This window comes from Archocentrus centrarchus, chromosome 14 (genome assembly GCF_007364275.1).
Source record: "Archocentrus centrarchus isolate MPI-CPG fArcCen1 chromosome 14, fArcCen1, whole genome shotgun sequence".
Taxonomy (NCBI): domain Eukaryota; kingdom Metazoa; phylum Chordata; class Actinopteri; order Cichliformes; family Cichlidae; genus Archocentrus; species Archocentrus centrarchus.
The window spans coordinates 8,964,362-8,983,996 of NC_044359.1; the positions used below are offsets into that span (position 1 = coordinate 8,964,362).

Below are 19,635 nucleotides of genomic sequence, written 5' to 3' on the forward strand. Positions count from 1 at the left end.
GAACACTTGCTTGAGTGAGTTCATGCTACAGTGAAGAATAAAGGTGGTCATACCAAATATAGACTTACAAATGCAGTTTTTGCCTGAACAAAACTGTATGTTTACAATCAATCATTGCACCTATTTCCAATATTCCTAACAAAATATAAAGAAATGAGGTGATGGCTCAAGACTTTTGCACAGTACTATAGTATCTTGTGATGGAGTTTAAAAAATAAAAAAAAACATGATATTTTATGTGGAACAGCAAGGCTTGACTACAAGTGTTAAACTACAACCTTTTTTTTTTTTATCAATTATCCCTGGAGTTCATAGTCCAGCTGGGATACATAAAACACTATAAAAATGTGGGTCAAACACAGACTGACTGATTGCTGACGCTGATGCTAAATGTCAGTTTACCCTGGGCGACATCCATTTTGACACATAATTGATTAATGATCTGAGTGCTCCCATCCTGTCATCTTGTCAATACCTTTAGTTCAGCTGGTATATTTGTGTGAAATGGTAAAAAAAAATGCCTCAAAGCACAAACTTTCTCCCTGATCAGACAAAAGTGAGTCAAGCACATTTTTTGAAAAGGGTTCATCTTTATGAGGACCGCTTCTCGACACTGAGCAAAACTGTCAGTATCAGTTTTCCTTGGAATAACAATTTACCAGAAGCAGCAGATTCCTAAAAGCTCCTGAACTCTATAATTTAGCTAATTCCCCTTTTTGAAGTTGTACCCATTTGCTCACATAGCAACATATGGGAGCAATTGGGGCATAACGCGCATAGAGCACAACCACTGGGGCCCACAGAGCCCCAGGCACTCTCTCTCTCTCGGGGTGTCGGGGAGACCGTCCTGGCACCAACCATTCCTGCGCACATACACAGATAAACACACTTTTACCGGCAGCGCGGCGCACCAGACCGCGTGCTAATGGTGCCCTGCTCGGTTTACAGGCTGCTGCGGATAAGAACAGACTTCCAGCTCATCTATGTGTCAAACAGGCGATATCACAGGGCTGCATGGCAGGGTTAATCACCAGCGCATCACAGATACCATCTCTCTGACCCACTTTTCAGAAGGAATTAGACTATCGCCTAATCTTGCACAAACTGTTCTGTTGTGCTCGATGTTGCCACACAAGCTTTTTTTTTTTTTCTGTCTCTCTGCTGGCATGACCCGGTCAAACAGGATGAATAGTGTGAAGGCGATTCTGCTGGACTGTGAATGAGGAGGGTCTTACAATGTACACAGTGTTTGCAACTTAAATGAGAGTGTAATCACTGTAAGAACTAATGACATCGTTTCCATGCACCTTTTAGTTTTTTTTTCCATTTAAGCACATTTGTTACTGCTGGTACCCGTTCTGCTTTTGTTATATGAACACTTTAACATATGAACATGGCAGATAACAGTTTCCTTTCCCCCCCCAGGCACTGCACTGAAGCCCACCACACCAACTAAAATCTCTGAAGAGGGGGACGATGTTTTGGGGGATTACACTGTTGGTGAGCAGGTCTGGGTCAACGGTGTGAAACCAGGAGTTATTGCCTACCTAGGGGAGACCCAATTTGCCCCGGGACAGTGGGCAGGCGTGATACTGAATGACCTAGTTGGCAAAAACGATGGTTCAGTGGGTGGCGTGCGCTACTTCGAGTGCCAACCCCTCCAGGGTATCTTTACGCGACCCTCAAAGCTCACCCGACAGCCAGTTGGAGAGGGGAGCGACAGCCACTCCACCGACTCAACCCAGAATCAGACTCAGCAGGGTGGCAGCGGTGCCCCCACCGGCCAACGGGTGGTGGTACCGCTCAGAGAGGGCCTGCTCAACAGTGCCGTGAAAACAGGAAATGAGTCTGGGTCCAACATGTCTGACAGCGGTTCAGTTAAAAAAGCAGGAGATAAGGATCTTCGAGTTGGAGATCGAGTTTTGGTGAGTAGCCCATATTACAGGATGTTTGATCTGTTTTTGACACTCCCCCCAGGTACCAGTACCACAGCAGCATGTATATGGTGGTACGCAAGGCTCTGTGTAGCACCGATGGACTACCAGTGCACAACCACGTGGGATGCAAAGTCACAGACAGACCTGTATTGCCCTTTTCATGTAACGCTCTGTGTCATTAACAAATCTGAAGATGAATCATTTCCCTGCCCCTGCAAATGTGGATATTACAATTTCTTATAGTTTCATTTGATTTTCTGTAAAGATTTGAAATCATAATTCATAGTAGTAATTGAGTAGTGAGCCCAAGTGGGAGGCAAATTACAATTTCTTGCAGGCCTCAGTAAAAATGGATTCATGCAGTGTAATGTGAGACATTGGTTGATCCACTGGAGAAGGTCTGCTTTCCCTTATTCGGTCTTAGTGCTGGAATTTAACCTTCATCCAACCTCTGTTGCATCTTTTTCCTTTCCCATTCTCATCAGCACCACGCTGGTGAGAATGTCACTAAACCTCAGCAGGAAAAAGATTTTTATTTGCTTTTTGCATTTTTCCCATTGGCTCCTGTTAGTCTATACAGTGATTACTGTATTGAATTATTGGCTCACATGTCTTTCCATTAACTGATGGACACAGGGGATAGCTACATCAGATCCTGTGCTGTCAGAAACGTGGGAGCCCGAAAGCCTTCCTCCTGGTCAATATTGTAAATCACTTCGGGTTACTTTCAGCACTTAAGAGAGGAGATACCACTGCTGACACATTGATCTGTGAATCCATCTTTTTTCTAAGCCTCTCCTGTGTAATCCATCTCACTGCGGCAGCTTTGGTGTGCTACCGTGCAGTTGTGTCACAGTTAGAAGAACAACACTGCCTCCAAAATTTTGTGAAATGAGCACAAAGTGTGAAACTCAGATTACACACTGTGGACAAAAAGGAAAGTCTATTTTTCTCCATTAGGTATTGAGTTATTTGATAGTAGCAGGAGTCGACACTCTGGGGGCATCTTTAGTTCTTTAGCGGGGCCTCGCCCTGCTCTCTGGCAGAGTAATACTAAAATACTGAACTCTGTGTGTGCGTGTTCAAAAGTTTGCCTCAAGAGGATGTTACGCAGATTTTTTTTTTTTGTTACATGTACAGCCTCAGAGCCTTGGCACCTTTGATGTCTGAGCATCCATGGGAAGCTCAGAACTGCCTCTCTTTTTGTTAGCTTTTAGTATTTAACCAGAGGCTGTCCCCGGAGGCCAACTCTGCTACTGGAGAGATCAGCAGAGGTTAAATGAGCCTTTTCTTCCAGTGGAATTTCATGTGATGTGGCTGCTGTTTATTTTAATAACTCAAAAGAATTTTTTTCCCCTTTACACAATCTGAAAACCACTGTAGTATTATTAATTGGGTGTACATGGTGTTTTATTACATTGATTTTGAGATTTAAGTTGATCCAGTTTGAGCAAGACTTTAGCGGATTATAATCTTCATTCAAAACAGAAGAAGAAATCATCCAACATTACCTCCACCACTTGTCAGTCATTAGTGGGTCTTGGCTACATGTTTCCCTCTCCTTTTCTGTGTATAGCTGCTGGCTGTTCAAGTGTTGGTCATAGACTGTAAATAAAAGATGGCTGTAGCCACCGTGACCCTGCACATTGGTTTTGGAACCTGCATTTTGAAGACTCCATGTTAACATTTTGGTCTCTGCCATGTTGTTTTTGAGCCAGAAGTCAACGTATGTTTACGAAGCAGTGGCGTACTAAGATATCGGCAAAGGTTAGCCAGCTTCATCCACGAACTGTACGGGTGCAGTGCACACACACACCTACTGTATATCTGCTAATTAGTGCTAAGCAACAACCCAATAAAATACTGTCAGCTAATTCCTTTAAAAAGGCTTTGAAAGCCACCAGCATGACAAACACAGGCTAGAGGTTCAGTTCAATTCAATTTTATTTATATAGCACCAAATTACAACAAGTCACTTTATATTGTAGGGTAAAGACCCTACAATATTAGAGAGAAAACCCCAACAAACAGACGAGCAAGTCTTTGAGCAAATACTTGGCGACAGTGGGAAGGAAAACTCGCTTTTAATAGGAAGACACCTCCAGTAGCACCAGGCTCATGGAGGGGCAGCCATCAACTGTGACCAGTTGGGAGTGAGGAGAAAAAGAGAGCAGAGATAGGATAATGAATTACTAATGGTTGAATGCAGTAGTGGTGTGTAAACACATGGAGAAGAATTGAATTAGTGGAGGTGAGGCCTAGCACACAGCTGTAGGCTACAGCTTACTAATGATGTGTGTGCACAGGCTAATGATTGGTTAAGTAGTGCATTAGCGAGCAAATAAATAATATAAAACTAGTATTGGAAATCCTGGAGCCAACAGACATAGACAAGAGGGATTCTGTAAACGACAATACTCATAATTTCCTCTGCAGCCGTGTATCCACAGCAACTAGAGATAAAAGATGCAAAATCTGAAAAGGATTTTAAACAAGCTGTGGTACCTTTTGACTAGAGGGGTCCTGGAGGTCTTGGAGTGGCCTATCCAGTCTCCAGACCTCAGTCCTATAGAAAACCTAAAGGACATTCAGAAAACCTAAAGGATTTAGAGAGTTTCTGTAAAGAGGAGTGGGCCAAAATCCCTCCTGAGATGTGTGCAGATACTGGTTAGATACTGCTTTTTCACAATGGAAACCACATCAGTAAATTTCATCCACCGTTTGCTCTTCCTGTCAAATGGAGTCCAGCCAACGAGTGCTCCAACGATGCTCGGTGGAGCCATTTGTTTACTTTTGGGTCGCACATCAGCAGCTGTCCTCCTTCGTAGCCCGGTCATACTCGACAGTGTGTTTTTGCCTTTAGCAGGAACAGTTGTTGTGCTTTTGTGGAGGTTGTTGAAGTAGCTCACTTTTTGTATTAGATTCTCTGAATCCTTTGACGATATTATGCACCGTGGATGATGAGATATTCAAGTTCTTCAAAGTCATTCAAAGTCTTCACAATTTTACCCTGAGGAACATTATTCTGAAATTGTTCTACAAGTTTGTTTTTTTTTGCAGATTGGGGAACCTCTGCCCATCTTTACCAGATGTTTCTTTTTAGTTCCATTTGTTTTTCCAGCCTTTTGTGGCCACTGTCCCAACTTTTTTGAGATGTGTTGTTGTCAGCATATTAAAAATGAACCATTTTCCCGGCTTTGTTGGAATTGGAGTTGTAGTTGTAGTCCTTGCGCTATGGGGTGACATGCCATTTATTTTGAATCATTTTCTCATGTTTATGGTATGTTATTGTTTATTAGTTTGTTTCTTTTGGTTAGATTATCTCGGTTATAAAATTATATTGGGATAGATTTGTTATTTTGGCCTTTGCTCACCCTGATGCTAATTTTAACTCCTGAAGTTTTGTAAACCTGCTGCTGTCAAGTATACACAACATTTATGAAGTTTTAACAAGTTCTTCCTGTGGCTGCTTGGGATTTGGGGAAGGTGGATCTTTTTCGTGTTATATCTCAGCCACCCCTAGATGTGGCATAAAAAGGCATAAAAAAAAAAAAAGAGCTAAAAATGAGACGTTGTCAATGTTGGGATTTAGCCGTGTAGAACAGTTTTATCTTGAATACCTTTGAGGAAAGCTTTTAGATGACTCTGGGAATAAGAGGAGCCAAGATTGGGGCTTATGCTGACTGGCTGTTTTAGCCCTGCTGGCATTTTGACACTGAGTCACTGAGACATCACACACCCCAGCAGACAGCAAACCATCTCAGTTTAATAACTTGTGACACCACAGCGTTTCTTGGCACATCTTCCTCTTTGGCCTCGTGGTTTAAGAGAAGGACAGAGTCAGTTCAGGAGTAGAATATTAATTTGACAATAGAAGAGTGACTCACCACGCCTTATTTTGGTTTGTCTTTGTATTCTATTTTAAGCTGAATCCAGTGATGTGTAAAAATAGTTTTTAATATGAGCCTCTGATGGACTCCAAAACAACAATTATGGTTCTTAATTGTTAGATAAATGTTGCTGTTGAATGTTGCAGATGTGGTGCAGAAGCATCTGTTGCTCTAAGTATTTTTCCTCCTGTTCATTTTGCACTGGGATTTGGAGAATCGTAGTCAGATAGCTAAACAGATTCTGCTACAGGTGGAGATTCAGGTAAATAAAATGATCACAAAGGGAAAGAATACAATTTAGTGATACTAGTTTTGTCATCTCTGACTGTAGCGTGCTTCCTTGTCTCCCTATTCTGTCTCTTTAAAGGCCAGCCACCCTCTTAAATGTTGGATATCTGTACACGTGATTTTTTTATTTTTTAGATTTTTTTTGGTCATACATGTGGTCTCCATGTGTGAAGGACATTCTGCAGCTGTCATTTTTGCAGTGTGTGTGGATTTTAGACCATCTTACTCACCGGAAACCACTTTTTTTTTTTTTCTGGCTAGAAAGTACAGAACTGAGAGAAGTGAGGATCCTAAATATATCACCAGTGACAGCTGGTTTTTCCCCCCTTGAACCAGAATTCACATTTCTTGAGTTAGCCTTGTTAAAAATCCACGTTTCTAGAATGAGCTGAAACAGCTGATCAGTTGATTGGCTGAAAATCAATAAGTACCGAGGTTAAGTCGGTACTTGTTGATTTTAAGTCTGAAAGTCATGCATTTTTCTGCGTTTTGTTGAGGTGTTATAGCCTAAACAATGAATCGATGTCTTTGACTGTGTCCGTTCCTGTCACCACAGGATGTCATGCTGTGTCTAATATATTTCTAATGACACAATCTTACAGTACACGTCCTGCAGTGTTTGCTAAAGACATATCATATTGCATAAATATCAGAGGACTGACAAATGAGCACATTTTGACAGATTTGGTTCCTGTACTGGCATGTGATGGTGAATATGAACAGGAAAAATGTGGGTTGATGTGGTGGAGTGTCACAGCTGATGGATGGTTGGAGTCTTTTGGAAAGCATTTAATGTTTCCTTTCATCATGTCCATGACTGTATTTGAAGGGTTTTTGATTAAAGAATTATAGTTTTTGTATCTCAAATTACTTCTTTTCTTCTGTTATGATAATGTTTCACATTATTTATACAGCAGAAATCTTATTAGGCTTATTAGGAAAAAGTTAGGTGTCCCCGAAAGCAAACAATGTCTTCATTCTGTTTGATTATCCAGGTAAAACAGGCAGACAGTGAGCCCAACACTCTGAACCTGCTACATGGAATTCAGACACCATTAATTTTATTATGTGCACCTCTGCATTTTATACTGTGACTATTACACTGACCAACTAGCTAATTTTACTGTCTCCACTGCAGGAACCGTCTTGGCTGACATTTTTTATTAGCACATTTAAACATGAAGAGCATCCCTGTGCACGTGATGCTGAGACTGAACAGCACTGGATTTTGAGGCCATTTTTAATATAGATATTTAAGAGGAAGGTAATTTTAGTGTACAACTTCTTTAAGGCTGAGTTGACATTTCATGTTTTTCTTTGCCTTTGTGCATTTGTCATCCTCTAGTTTGTGGTGTATTTTCAAGCAGTTGAATATGTTTGTGTTGCTTTGCAATGCAGACACAACTCTACAGCATTCTTTGCATATTATTAGCATCACTTGCCCTAAATTCAAATGATTTCCAAAGAACAGATGATGATCCGCGCTGATGGACAAGCTCTGCACCTTCTGCTGATAGACTGACATGTTGGGGTGTTTTCTTTCCTTATTTGGTTTATTTCTTGTCTTTTGCTTTTCATGACAATTGACTTCAGCCGCTCACATTTTTGAATGAGCAGTTCCAGAGAAAGCTGCAAGCTGCAATCAACCTGAAAGGTGTGCTGCGAAGCAAGTTCAACATAGTCAGGCTTTCTTTGAGTTAGCTGGTTTGACAAAACTTAAAGCTCCAGTCAGAGATAATGGCTGTCACAATGGTTGTTTTTATCTTTCTTTGTTAATCCAGGTTTTCTGCACACTCTGGCTATTCTTGTGTCCTTCTAGCTTTCCTTGTTCCATAGGTGTAACCTAACAATAGTCTGCATGTGCCACATTTAGTGTGGGTTACATGCCCCGCATACGGACGCTGTATTAGTCAGTTTAAAATGAAAGCTCCATCTCAGTAAAGTTTGAAACGTAAAGGGTCCAAATATTTCCTGAATTGATTGCATCTTAAATAAGTTCATAGAGTGGACACATTAGCAACAGTCTCTATTTAACAGAGGCAGAAGGGATTATGGGAAATGATGTGTGAAATTACGAGTCAAATTTGATAATTGTGTGTTAAGGAAAACCAACAGCGTAAAACTCAGTGATTATTATTCTTTCTCAATAATTTAATCATGCTTATAAAATTATTTTTGTGTTCACTTTGTAAGTGTAACTAATTTTTTTTTTTTTTACCCCTTTGTTGTCGTCGTCATCAGGTTGGAGGCTCAAAGATGGGAGTCATACGCTACATGGGAGAGACAGACTTCGCCAAGGGTGAATGGTGTGGGGTTGAGCTGGATGAGCCTCTGGGGAAGAATGATGGTGCAGTAGCTGGTACAAGGTATATACAAACACTATGCATGCTCCAAGCTCCCCAAATTCCTGTTGTCTTTTTTTAACCCTAAAAGGAAATTGAGGGGAAGGATGTGGATCCTTCTGCTCGGCTGTTTGAGCTCTGATCTGTTTTTCAATGAAACAGTCCAACCCTCTAGTCCAGAGCTGGTCTGCACCATTTTTTTTATCCTTCATATTTATCCCCTCAGATGCTTGCTTTAGCCCAGCACACATTGTTGTCTCTCCCCACATTTTTTGAAAAATGATACTTAAGATCCAGTAGCGAATCCACATGTTCCATTCAATCTCAAATTAACAAAACAACATGAAATAAAAACACAACATTGGAGGTTGTTAAGTCTTCTAGAACTTATTTCTTACGTAGACGGAAATGTATTTTCTCTCGATTCATAAATTCTCTGTGTCATCCTAGCTGTTAGTGCTGTCTATGATTCAGCATCACTCTCCATTACTGCATGTACCATATTGTGCATTTTTACACCAACATAATGGCAGCTTTTACAAACCATAGACTGTACATAACAGGCCCATTCCTTTTGGACTCCCATTGCTCAGCATATCTTTATAGCTGTCACCATGTTGGCTTTTTGAAACCAGAAGATCATATACAGATAGCATGGCGAAGTAATACGTTATTAGCTTATTGTAGCTAGTTTGATTAGCAGGTTGCATCCATGTATCTGCTGTATGTCTGCATCACACCGGTGCAGATACCTGCTAGTTGGTGCAGTAAGTAACATGCACACAACGACTCGAAATTAAATAACCAGACCTGTTTGTTAGCTCCCTTTCAGTTTTGGAGCCAGTCTCAAGTGGCCACTTCAGGGACTGCAATGATTGTTACTTGTGCTTCCTAATTTTTCACTCTTTATAAACAAAGCCTTTTCTTCATTTTTTTTGTTGTTGTGTTTTTGCTTTATATACTGTATGATGCAGCCGGCCTTCCTACTCGTTTCATTTTATTGCCATAATATTTTTATTGAAGATTTTGTCCATGAGAGTACAACAGTCACCTCACTCTCATTTTACTGATGCATTATTGTACTACATGGTGTTTTTATTTAAAAGAACAAACAAAACAAGAGAAACACACAATAAATAAATAAAAATGCAAATTAAATCAATAAAGTAAGCAAAATGTCTCTTATCAACAAAGGTAATTCAGTTTTTCAGCTAAACTAGAAGCTGATTCAAGAGTGAATGTGGGTACAGATGTTTACTTGAACCATGGAACTGCAGGGTATCCATTCTCAACAGTCCACTGTTTCATCTATTAGGTCCACAGCCTTTACAAAATCAATTAAAGCTCTCCAAATCTTCTCAAACAAGTTGTTGCTTAGAGTTATGGATATATGTTATTTCAGTTGGAAGGCTAGATAACATCTGCTTTAACCACTGGGTGGCGCTGAAGGTGTTGATGTTTCTCCAGGATTTACTATACACCTTTCTGTGGTCAACACACTGAGATCTATAAATACACATTCAGTTTTATTATAGTTATGCTTCTCTGGGTATCAAGCTATCAGAAATAATTTTGGATCTAGTATAATCTGTTTAGAAATTATCTTTTCATTTATGTTCTTTACTTCCTCTTAAAATATTTTTATTTGAATTCCACAGGCAATGTATTGATGTTCCTCTGGATTCACACTTTATACATGTCTAGAATGTTTTTATTGTATTTATTTAATCGCACAGGTGTAACATGCACTCATAGGCCATTTAAATTGTAGTACAATTATTTATAGACACTGACAGGGTTCTAGCCAGAAATTTTTTTCAGCCTGGTTGGGGTAATGCTAATGCTAATTAGCAAGCTAATGCTAACCACTAAAAGCTGCTCCCACCTGTTAATTGAGTGACGGGGCCTGCATATGTAACCAGAAAGCACCTCTGAAGCCTGGGCAGTAATCAGTTTTTGTGGACCTGTAGCTACATTTCTTGAGGTGCATGTCAGGTTAGGGTCAAAGAGGATTTTTGGTTATGTACGTAGGACCGATGCAGAACTCTAAATCAGGCCTTATTAGATCAATAGAGTGATAATTTTTGCATATAATCCAGCAGAGTCACACTTATATATCATGCATTTAATGTGTCCCAGAGTGCCGTTTCCTTCCACTAATGGGTTTGCAGAAATCACGTAAAAGCATACACAACAAAAACATAATCCACATGTTTTATCGATCAGCTGCTAAAAGCATTTCCTATTTTGAATATCAGCCACCATGTTGTGTACATAAACTATCACGTTTTTTAATGCAACAACAGGAAGTGACATCATCTTGCTGGGAACTGTAGTTTTTTTCCTGAAGGCCTTTCACAGCTCCACTGGTGCTGAAAACTAATGTTTGACTCTGGCTTTCTGAATACAAGTAGGGCTGCAACTATCGATTATTTTAGTGATGATGATGATACTTTATTGATCCCACAATGGGGAAATTACAGTTAACAGAACACCCATCCAAAAAGACAAACAAACAAACATGGGGAGATAGGATAGGTGAACTGTGGCCATACTGCCCCCCTTCTGGAGGCGCTGCCATTAAAAAGACAGAAACAATAGTGAAAACATATAGGGATGAGTGAGGGGAAAAAAATCATCTAGTACTTTGTATACATATGCACATACATAGTATAAGGTTACAAAAACCTCTGCGATAGAGCAGAAACTTATAGCATGGGAGCAGTAGCGTGGGGAGGGATGGAAAGAGCAGTCAGCGGAGGCGAGGGGGGGGCTGACTCAAACTCCCTCCTCAGCTAACAGTTCTGATAAGATGTAGAGTTCCTCAGCAGTTAAGTCAGGGAGATCAGTCCAACACAGGTCAGAAGAAGACAGGACAGCGGGGGCGTAGAGCATCTATTTACAAAACATCCAGGAGACAATTTGATAAGCGGCAGTCCAAGGCCGCCAGGGAGCCAAATTCCTCATTCTACGACTTGTTTTGGTACAGACTGTACTGATTAATTTGTTAACAGCCTTCAGTCTTTCTGGCACCTCTCTGTGGCGAAAAAATCCAATTCATCTGAATCTTCTTGGTTCGTTCCTTTGCCGTGCAGAAACAGATACATACATCTCTACGTCTCTTCTAAACCAAATGCTCTTCTCCCCCCGTCCTCCCTTTCTGACTGTCTTTCTGAAATAAAAACATGGTTTTCTGACAATCTTCTCAAATTGAATAATGATAAAATGGAAATCCTGCTGATTGGTGCCAAATCTACCCTTGCAAAATCCAATCACCTCACACTCACCATTGATAATTTCACTGTCCCCATTTCCTCCCAAGTTAAGAGTCTGGGTGTCATCCTCGATAGCACTCTTTCTTTTGAGGCTCATGTCAAAAACCTCACTCGGTCTGCTTATTTTCACTTACGCAGTATTAATCGTCTCCGTCCCTCTCTTACATCTGCCAGTACTGCAACTCTTGTCCACGCTCTTGTCACTTCTCGTTTGGATTACTGCAATTCACTTCTCGCTGGTCTACCACTCAAACTTCTCCATAAACTCCAGATGGTTCAAAACTCTGCTGCACGTATCATTACCCGAACCTCCTCTACTCAACACATTACTCCCATCCTTCAGGACCTACACTGGCTTCCAATCGACTACCGTATCAAATACAAGATTCTTCTTCTCACCTTCAAATCTCTCCATAACTTTGCTCCCCCCTACATTGCTGCTCTAATCCATTCCTATACTCCCTCACGCCCACTTCGTTCTTCTTCGTCACTGCTCCTCACTATACCTTCTGTCTGCTTAGCAGATCTAGAGCCTTTTGTCATACAGCACCCCATCTCTGGAACGCTCTACCGCAACATTTAAAGGTCTTAAACAGCTTATCTCTTTTTAAATCTCGTTTAAAAACCCATCTGTTCAAACAAGCTTTTGGCCTGTAACTGTGTGGGTTCTAGGATTTTACCTTGGTCTTAACTAATCTGTTTTTTGTTTTGTTTTGTTTATTGTGTAATTGTGCTTTTTCTTTTGCTGTTTCCTCTTTGATTGTTTTTTACCTGTAAGGCAACCTTGAGTGCCCTGAAAGGCGCCCATAAATAAAATGTATTATTATTATTGTTATTATCTCCAAGATCTTACCCCTCCGACTCAGCTCCAGATATACAGAGTCTGAGTTTGAGTCTGCATTCCCGTCATAAGCAGCCTTACCAAGGCAAGACAGCTGCCTAGACTTCCTGAATTGCAACGACAAGCCAGGTATCTCCCGGTCCAATTCGGAGAAATCCCAGTGTCAATAAGCCAAATGTGTGTGTATTTCATTGACAATACGGCCAGGCAGGTCATCTTCCACACCACACAGGAACCATAACGTAGCCAGTTGGAATGTCAATTGAAAAGAGGGAATAGGGTTCTCCTTCCCCCAATCTCCTCATGGTGAAAATTTGATCAAAACAATGGCGTTGAGAGACCAGCTGAACAGATCCATAGTTATAAATTCCAGTTCGGAAGTTGTGTGAAGAGACGCTCTAAAGCAGCAAAGCAGGGGAAAAAGGAAGGGCTGGAGAGAGAAGAAAAGTGCGACCGTCTCCGCTGAGAGCTGAAGACAAAAAAAAAGAAGAAAAAATGAAGTATTCTATCGATTACTCCATCAATTAATCAAGTAATCGGATAAGAAATAATTTTTCTTATTAACAGTTCATCTACATATTTTAACTTCCATACTGCAGACGCAAGCAGCAATAAAAGCAGCAATCTAGCCGGGGCGGAGTCCGTGGGGTGAGCTCCTGTTTGCTAAATGCACCAACAGCAGAGCTCCGAAAGTGAAGGGGTGAAATCCTCAGCACTGCGCAAGGGCGTCTCAGCAAGGCACAGCACCTGGCGATCAACCGCTAGCTAGAACACTGCCCTGTATGAGCTTTAGCGCATGCTTTTTCCCCACTCTTGCTCATTTGTGACAAATCCCCGTTCCAGGACATTAATTTATATTTTGAATTCTCTGATGTGTTAGATATCAACAGTTTCATTTCATTTTACTATTTTATTGCTATTTTTATTCACAAATCAGTTAATGTTGCAAGAAGAGCTGTAAGGCAAATTCATTTGTATCCCAAAACAAAAACTTGTCTTGGCAACAGAACTGTAAAGCTGCTCTGTGACTTATAATGTCCTCATCCTCTTGCATATTTCTCTTCTTCTCTTCCTGCAGATACTTTCAGTGTCTCCCTAAGTTTGGCCTGTTTGCTCCGGTCCACAAGGTGATCCGCATCGGCTTCCCCTCCACCAGCCCGGCCAAGGCTAAGAAGAGCAAGCGGGTGGCCATGGGAGTTTCCTCTCTGGCCCACAGCCCCAGCAGTTCCTCCATCAGTTCAGTCAGCTCGGTGGCCTCCTCTGTTGGTGGACGTCCGAGCCGTGCTGGACTGGTAAGATGACTGCAGTACGCCTCAAATCCACCCTGAGAGCAAAAGGGCCGGTAATACAGAGTGTGATGTATGGTTTAAAATTTGGGGAAAATATTTTCTTTCTTGCAGTTAGATGAGAAGATCGATGCCACTCTCATGATTCAAAGCGGTCTCAGACAGTCCTGTTGTCTTCATAAGTACTGAAAGCAACAAATGGAAACACCTGTAACTCCCGTTAAACCACTTCTTGTCAGTTTTATCCATTTTTTTCAATTCAAAGTGGACTTTTTTTATTGAATGTCAGTTTTTTTTGAGACCCCAGCAGCTTTGCATAATTTACAGCTAAAGAAATGTTTTTTTTTTAGTTTTTTTTTATCTTAAACATGCATATTCCAGCTAAGCAGAAAATTCTCATATTGAGCAGGGGTGCGGTCTCTCCCTGACATGTCCATGTAAGGAAATCCATGCCAATTGACATCAGCAAGAGCCAAGAGTAGGAAAAAAAATATGGCGGAAGCTGAAACCTGAGCTTTTGACTCACATGGATGATTTGTAGATATACGCACGTGATTGTTTGAACCCTGTCCATGTCTAATATGAGTATCCGCCATTGTAACAGTTTTTTATATATATATATATATATATATATATATATATATATATATATATATATATATATATATATATATATATATATATATATATATATATATATATATATATAATAAGGAAACATATAATTAAAATGCCACTGAGGGGCTGCTGTATTTATACTAATCAATGCACGCTTCAATGCTAAGCTAATCTGACTGACTGCTGTCTATAGTGTAATATTTGCCACACAGACATGAGAGTGGCAGGACTCTTTTCATCTAAGTCTTTGCAGGTAAGCAAATGGGAATATTCAGTAAAATGTTCCCTTTTAAAGTCAATAAGTAAACATTATAACCACAGGATGCTTCACAGATATACATATAAAATACCATATAGAGTCAGGCCTGACCGAGTATCTCATTTCTCAGTCGCAAAGGATTTTTATCCAAGTATTTTTTAAAAATCCTCATATTTAAAATGAGTTTGTTCAATTACTTTTGAGCATCTGGAAATCTAGAAATGGCGAGCTATGCAGTAGGTTTGTTAAACCTCTTGAGTTAAAGCTGAAGGACTGCGCATCAGTCACATCTTGATTGCTTGATTTAAAAACCACTGTGGCATTGTACGGAGGCAGAATTCCAAAAAAAAATATCCCTTTCCAAAAACGTTTAAATGAACCATTAAAGCTAAACCATTAAACCATTACAATGTCTGAAAATCAATAAAAAATCTATGATAAAATTTTTTAATGTAATGAAATATCTTGCCTACAGATTCATACAAGAGGATGATGAGTTAGTTCATTGTACTGAAACACTCACTAATCTGCTGAGCACTTGATGTTTTCACTTAGGTGCCGTGTAGCGGGAGACTCTGAATGTCCAACTGTGCCTTTTGCTCCTGCATGGAAAAAAAACCAAAACAAATGCAGTCCTGCAGCTGAAAGTGAAGTCAAACATCTTGTTACATCACGCTGCGTCTTTAAGACTAATAACCTCAGCGGTAGTTGGCAGCAGACTGAAATGAATGGAACATCAGTGTATCTCCCATTGATTTTAGCATCTGGGTATGGGCCAGATCCTGATGGAGGACACTACCCTTTACTTTCCTTAATTGTTGGCAGTACTGAAGGCAACCTTTGTGAATTATCAGCCTGATGGCACAGCAGAAAATTGTCATTCCTAAAGAAGCCTCTTCCTCCGAAGTTCATTTTGTTAAGTGGTTAGAAAGTAGGCACCGTTTTAATTTGAATGGCTAATTGTAGGTGCAGATTTGTACAAAGCGCTTGGACTGAAATGAGCTTCACAAATTCACAATGTACCAATTGCTTACTTTACTTACATAATTAGTGTTGCATTCATAAAATCATGAATTGTTACCTTACTGGTTGCCAAATACAGAGATATATGACATTAAATTGAACCTGACTGACAGCTTTCACATAAATTTGTTACACAAAAAATTAAAATGCAATGTTTTATGTGAACGCTTCAATCTGGTTTGTTCTTAAAGAAACTCCATTAATGCTGCTGACATGAAATGAGGTATGTAGGTCTGGCAGAAATCCTGTCAAAGAGCATACTCTAGTGGCCAAATAAAATGTTGCATCTTTCACTGTGATTAAATGGTTGTTTTTGATCTCCTTGTTGCAGATACAGTACATTGCCAAATTGTTGTTGAATTGTTGAATTCAAGTGTTCCAGTCACTTCTATGGCCACAGGTGTATAAACCAGCACCCAGGCATGCAGACTGCTTCTACAAGCATTTGTGAAAAAATGGGTCTCTCAGGAGCTCAGTGAATTTCAGCGTGGTACCGTGATCAGTACTAAGTATTCCACAGTCAACTGTTAGTGGTATTATAACAAAGTGGAGGTGATTTGGGAATAACAGCGACTCAGCCATGTAGTAGTAGGCCATGTAAAATCACAGAGCAGAGTCAGCGGATGCTGAGGAGCATAGTGTTCAGAGGTCATTAACTTTCTGCAGAGTCAATCTCTGCAGACCTCCAAACTTCACGTGGCCTGCAGATTAGCTCAAGAACAGCGCATAGCGTGCTTCATGGAATGGGTTTCCATGGCCGAGCAGCTGCATCCAAGCCTTACATCACCAAGCACAATGCAAAGCATCAGATGCAGCGGTGTGAAGCACGCTGCCACTGGACTCTAGAGCAGTGGAGACGTGTTCTCTGGAGTGACGAATCACAGAGACTGCGAACCAGGCCTTCTCATCTGACATCAGTGTCTGACCTCACAAATGTGCTTCTGGAAGAATGGTCAAAAATTCCCGTAAACACTCCTAAACCTTGTGGAAAGACTTCCCAGAAGAGTTGAAGCTGTTATAGCTGCAAAGGGTGGGCCCATATCATATTAAACCGTATGGATTAAGAATGGGATGTCACTCAAGTTCATATGCCTGTGAAGGCAGATGAGTGAATACTTTGGGCAATATTCCCAAACAGTCAAATAATTCCTGAGATGAGAAGGACATTTAGATGCTTAAAAATATGTTTTTTAAGCCTTATGTAGCTAAATTTTTTTTTTTTTTTTTTAATATGACTTATTACTTAAAAAGCAAAGTCCTGTCACATCACAACGCAATCATGGTCCCATCATGAAAGCTTGCTGTCAAAGGCATGGATATATTGGATTCTGTTAGATCTCAGGGGGACCTGTATAGCTAACATGAGCAGCACATATCCAGTCTTTCTAAATGCATTAGGTCCAATCTGCCTTTCCTTTCTATTCACGCTTTCATCCTCTCCTTTGCCCACATTTCTTAAAAGTTTTATCTTCTTTACCCCCTTTAAAGCTGACAGAGACATCATCGCGCTATGCACGTAAGATCTCAGGCACCACCGCACTCCAGGAAGCCCTGAAGGAGAAGCAGCAGCACATCGAGCAGCTGCTGGCCGAGAGGGACCTGGAGCGGGCGGAGGTGGCCAAGGCCACGAGCCACATCTGCGAGGTGGAGAAAGAGCTGAGTACCCTCAAGGCTCAGCACGTGCAGGTACGAGGAAGTAGTGAAAAGATGATATTTTATCTCGGAGCAGCATTTGTGGAAAACAATTCAGAGCGAGGAATAGACACGAGGATAAACAGTGCGACAAAGATAGAGGGAGAGGCAAGGCTAACCCCTTTTCTCATTTCATTTGTACATCCTCGATTCCTTTCCTCACCTCCTTCCTAAGTCCTTCTAACTGGAGACACGAGTGGAGGAAGAGAGGAGTCAAGACAAAAAGCCTCTAATAAAATCAGATATCCTTGACTCGGAGCCTCATTTTAAGTGATTTCCATTAAATATGGCATGTGGCATAGCTGCATCATCCACGCATTTGAGATGTCATATGAGCCAGTTCAGTGTTCATTATATTTCTGCAGGAGACACCTTTGCATCCTCTATTATAGTTCTTCCAGAAAGCCTCCTCTCTCCTCACATCTTTCTTGTGCAGATCCATTTTAGGCGCACTGAGATTTAGGGTTGACTGAGGCTTACAGGGAGGGAAAGCAGCAGGGAGGAGATGAGGAGGCAACAAAACAGAATACAGAGACAGGAAGTAAAACGATGAGATGTAAACACTTTACCGAAATGATGCAAACACATGGAAAAAACAAACAAACTAAGAAATACAGGGAAGGATATTAATTGAACAAAAATCCAACACATGACAATTTTAACACAAAGCATTATTTTATGGCATGAGGAAGAATAAAAACCCTCAAAAGTCTGTGTCAAGAGGCAGAGGGCACTATTATGACCTCCCATCAGATTACAAGAGTCAGAGTCCACTATTTTTACACTGACATTTTACTTTTGTTTTTGGATTTATCTTTTTTGTTGCTGTTTGGTGGATTTGGTGGGAAAGAAAAGGTTTGGGTTAAAAGACACCATTTCACACACATTAAAAGGCAATCTCCCATCCACAACTAGCTTCTCTGACCACATCACCAAACCAGCAGTGCACTTTTCCCCACGGCCACCAACAGCACCTCATCGTCTCATTTCAAACTGCCCCTAAAGGCGCTTTACTATGCGACCCCTGCGCGTCCTGAATAACCGTCTGTATGTGACGACTTGGGAGTGACAGGTTGAAACAAACTTTTGTCATTGCGTACAGACGAATGTTGTTTTTCTCCCACAGTACGTCACCGAGAACGAAAATGCTCTTCAGCAAGTCAAAGCAATGTTGACCAGCACGCAGAAAGATAAACTGGAACTGGCCAATCAGCTTGAAGAAGAAAAAAGGTAATATCACTCATGCATACATCAGTGCTGGCACCTAGATTGAAATGTTAATTATTATTAAGTATTATATTTCAGAGTAACTAAAGCCTTTCTGGTTTTCTCATCAGTGTATAGAAATTTCATTTATCTTCATTTGAAAAGACCCGTGTCTCAGAGCTCAGGAAGTGACTGCGTGCAGCTTCCTGAACTCCTGTCATCACAGTGAGGTTACAGAAGCAGACACTGTCAATGAAGCAGTTACTGCCCCTAAATTCAGCTATTATGCATAAATGCATATAATGTATAATGATGACAACAAAGCAGGCGTATGCAATCTAATCTGATCCTTGCGCATAGATACAAATATAAGTGAATTTTGCTCTACAAAAGAAAACACTTTGTAGAAAACTGCTCAGTTAATGATCCTTTCTGGGTATTTTCCATAATGTATTCACAGGAAAGTGGAAGACCTGCAGTTCAGAGTAGAAGAGGAATCCATCACCAAAGGAGACCTGGAGGTATTTATAAGCATTAAAACAATGTGTGTGCTTCACCATGTGAATAACCTGAATACCACAGACCCGTGTTTCAGTAGACACTGTTTTCATGCTGTGCGACCCTGAGAGCGCCATCAGCCTAACGCATCGTCCTGGAGATCAGGACAGAGAGGAAGAAGAGGTGGCAAAGTGTTTGGGAAAAGGCGCTTGGAGGCACAAAGGCAACTCTGTGCAGAATTTCTGTGTGACACACACACACACCGAAATGCCAAAAGAAGAGTATCATTTTAGTTCAGTTCATTTGGTTTTAAAATGCATTTGTCTGCCTCTGGACTGAATCTCGTATTCCAAACAGTTTTAGCTCTTAGAAAAGGTCAATTGAGTTCAACAGCTTTTTAAAAAATAATACCGATCTTTGTTGTCATTTTTAGAAAATAGCATACTGATCCAACAGTGAATGAAAGCCATGTTTACTTAC

The 19,635-nt window shown here is 40.7% G+C and overlaps 1 protein-coding gene across 3 annotated transcripts in view; it reads left to right on the forward strand.

Moving 5' to 3' along the window:
• The window catches only part of clip2 (CAP-GLY domain containing linker protein 2), a 50,389-nt gene that overhangs the window by 12,873 nt on the left and 17,881 nt on the right, over nt 1–19,635 (forward strand). For all 3 annotated transcript variants that reach the window (XM_030746326.1, XM_030746329.1, XM_030746328.1), the window contains exons 3-8: nt 1,426–1,925; nt 8,357–8,481; nt 13,652–13,865; nt 17,248–17,445; nt 18,578–18,681; nt 19,118–19,178. In XM_030746326.1, coding sequence (XP_030602186.1) covers nt 1,426–1,925; nt 8,357–8,481; nt 13,652–13,865; nt 17,248–17,445; nt 18,578–18,681; nt 19,118–19,178 — 1,202 coding nt within the window. The remainder of the gene's footprint in view (nt 1–1,425; nt 1,926–8,356; nt 8,482–13,651; nt 13,866–17,247; nt 17,446–18,577; nt 18,682–19,117; nt 19,179–19,635) is intronic.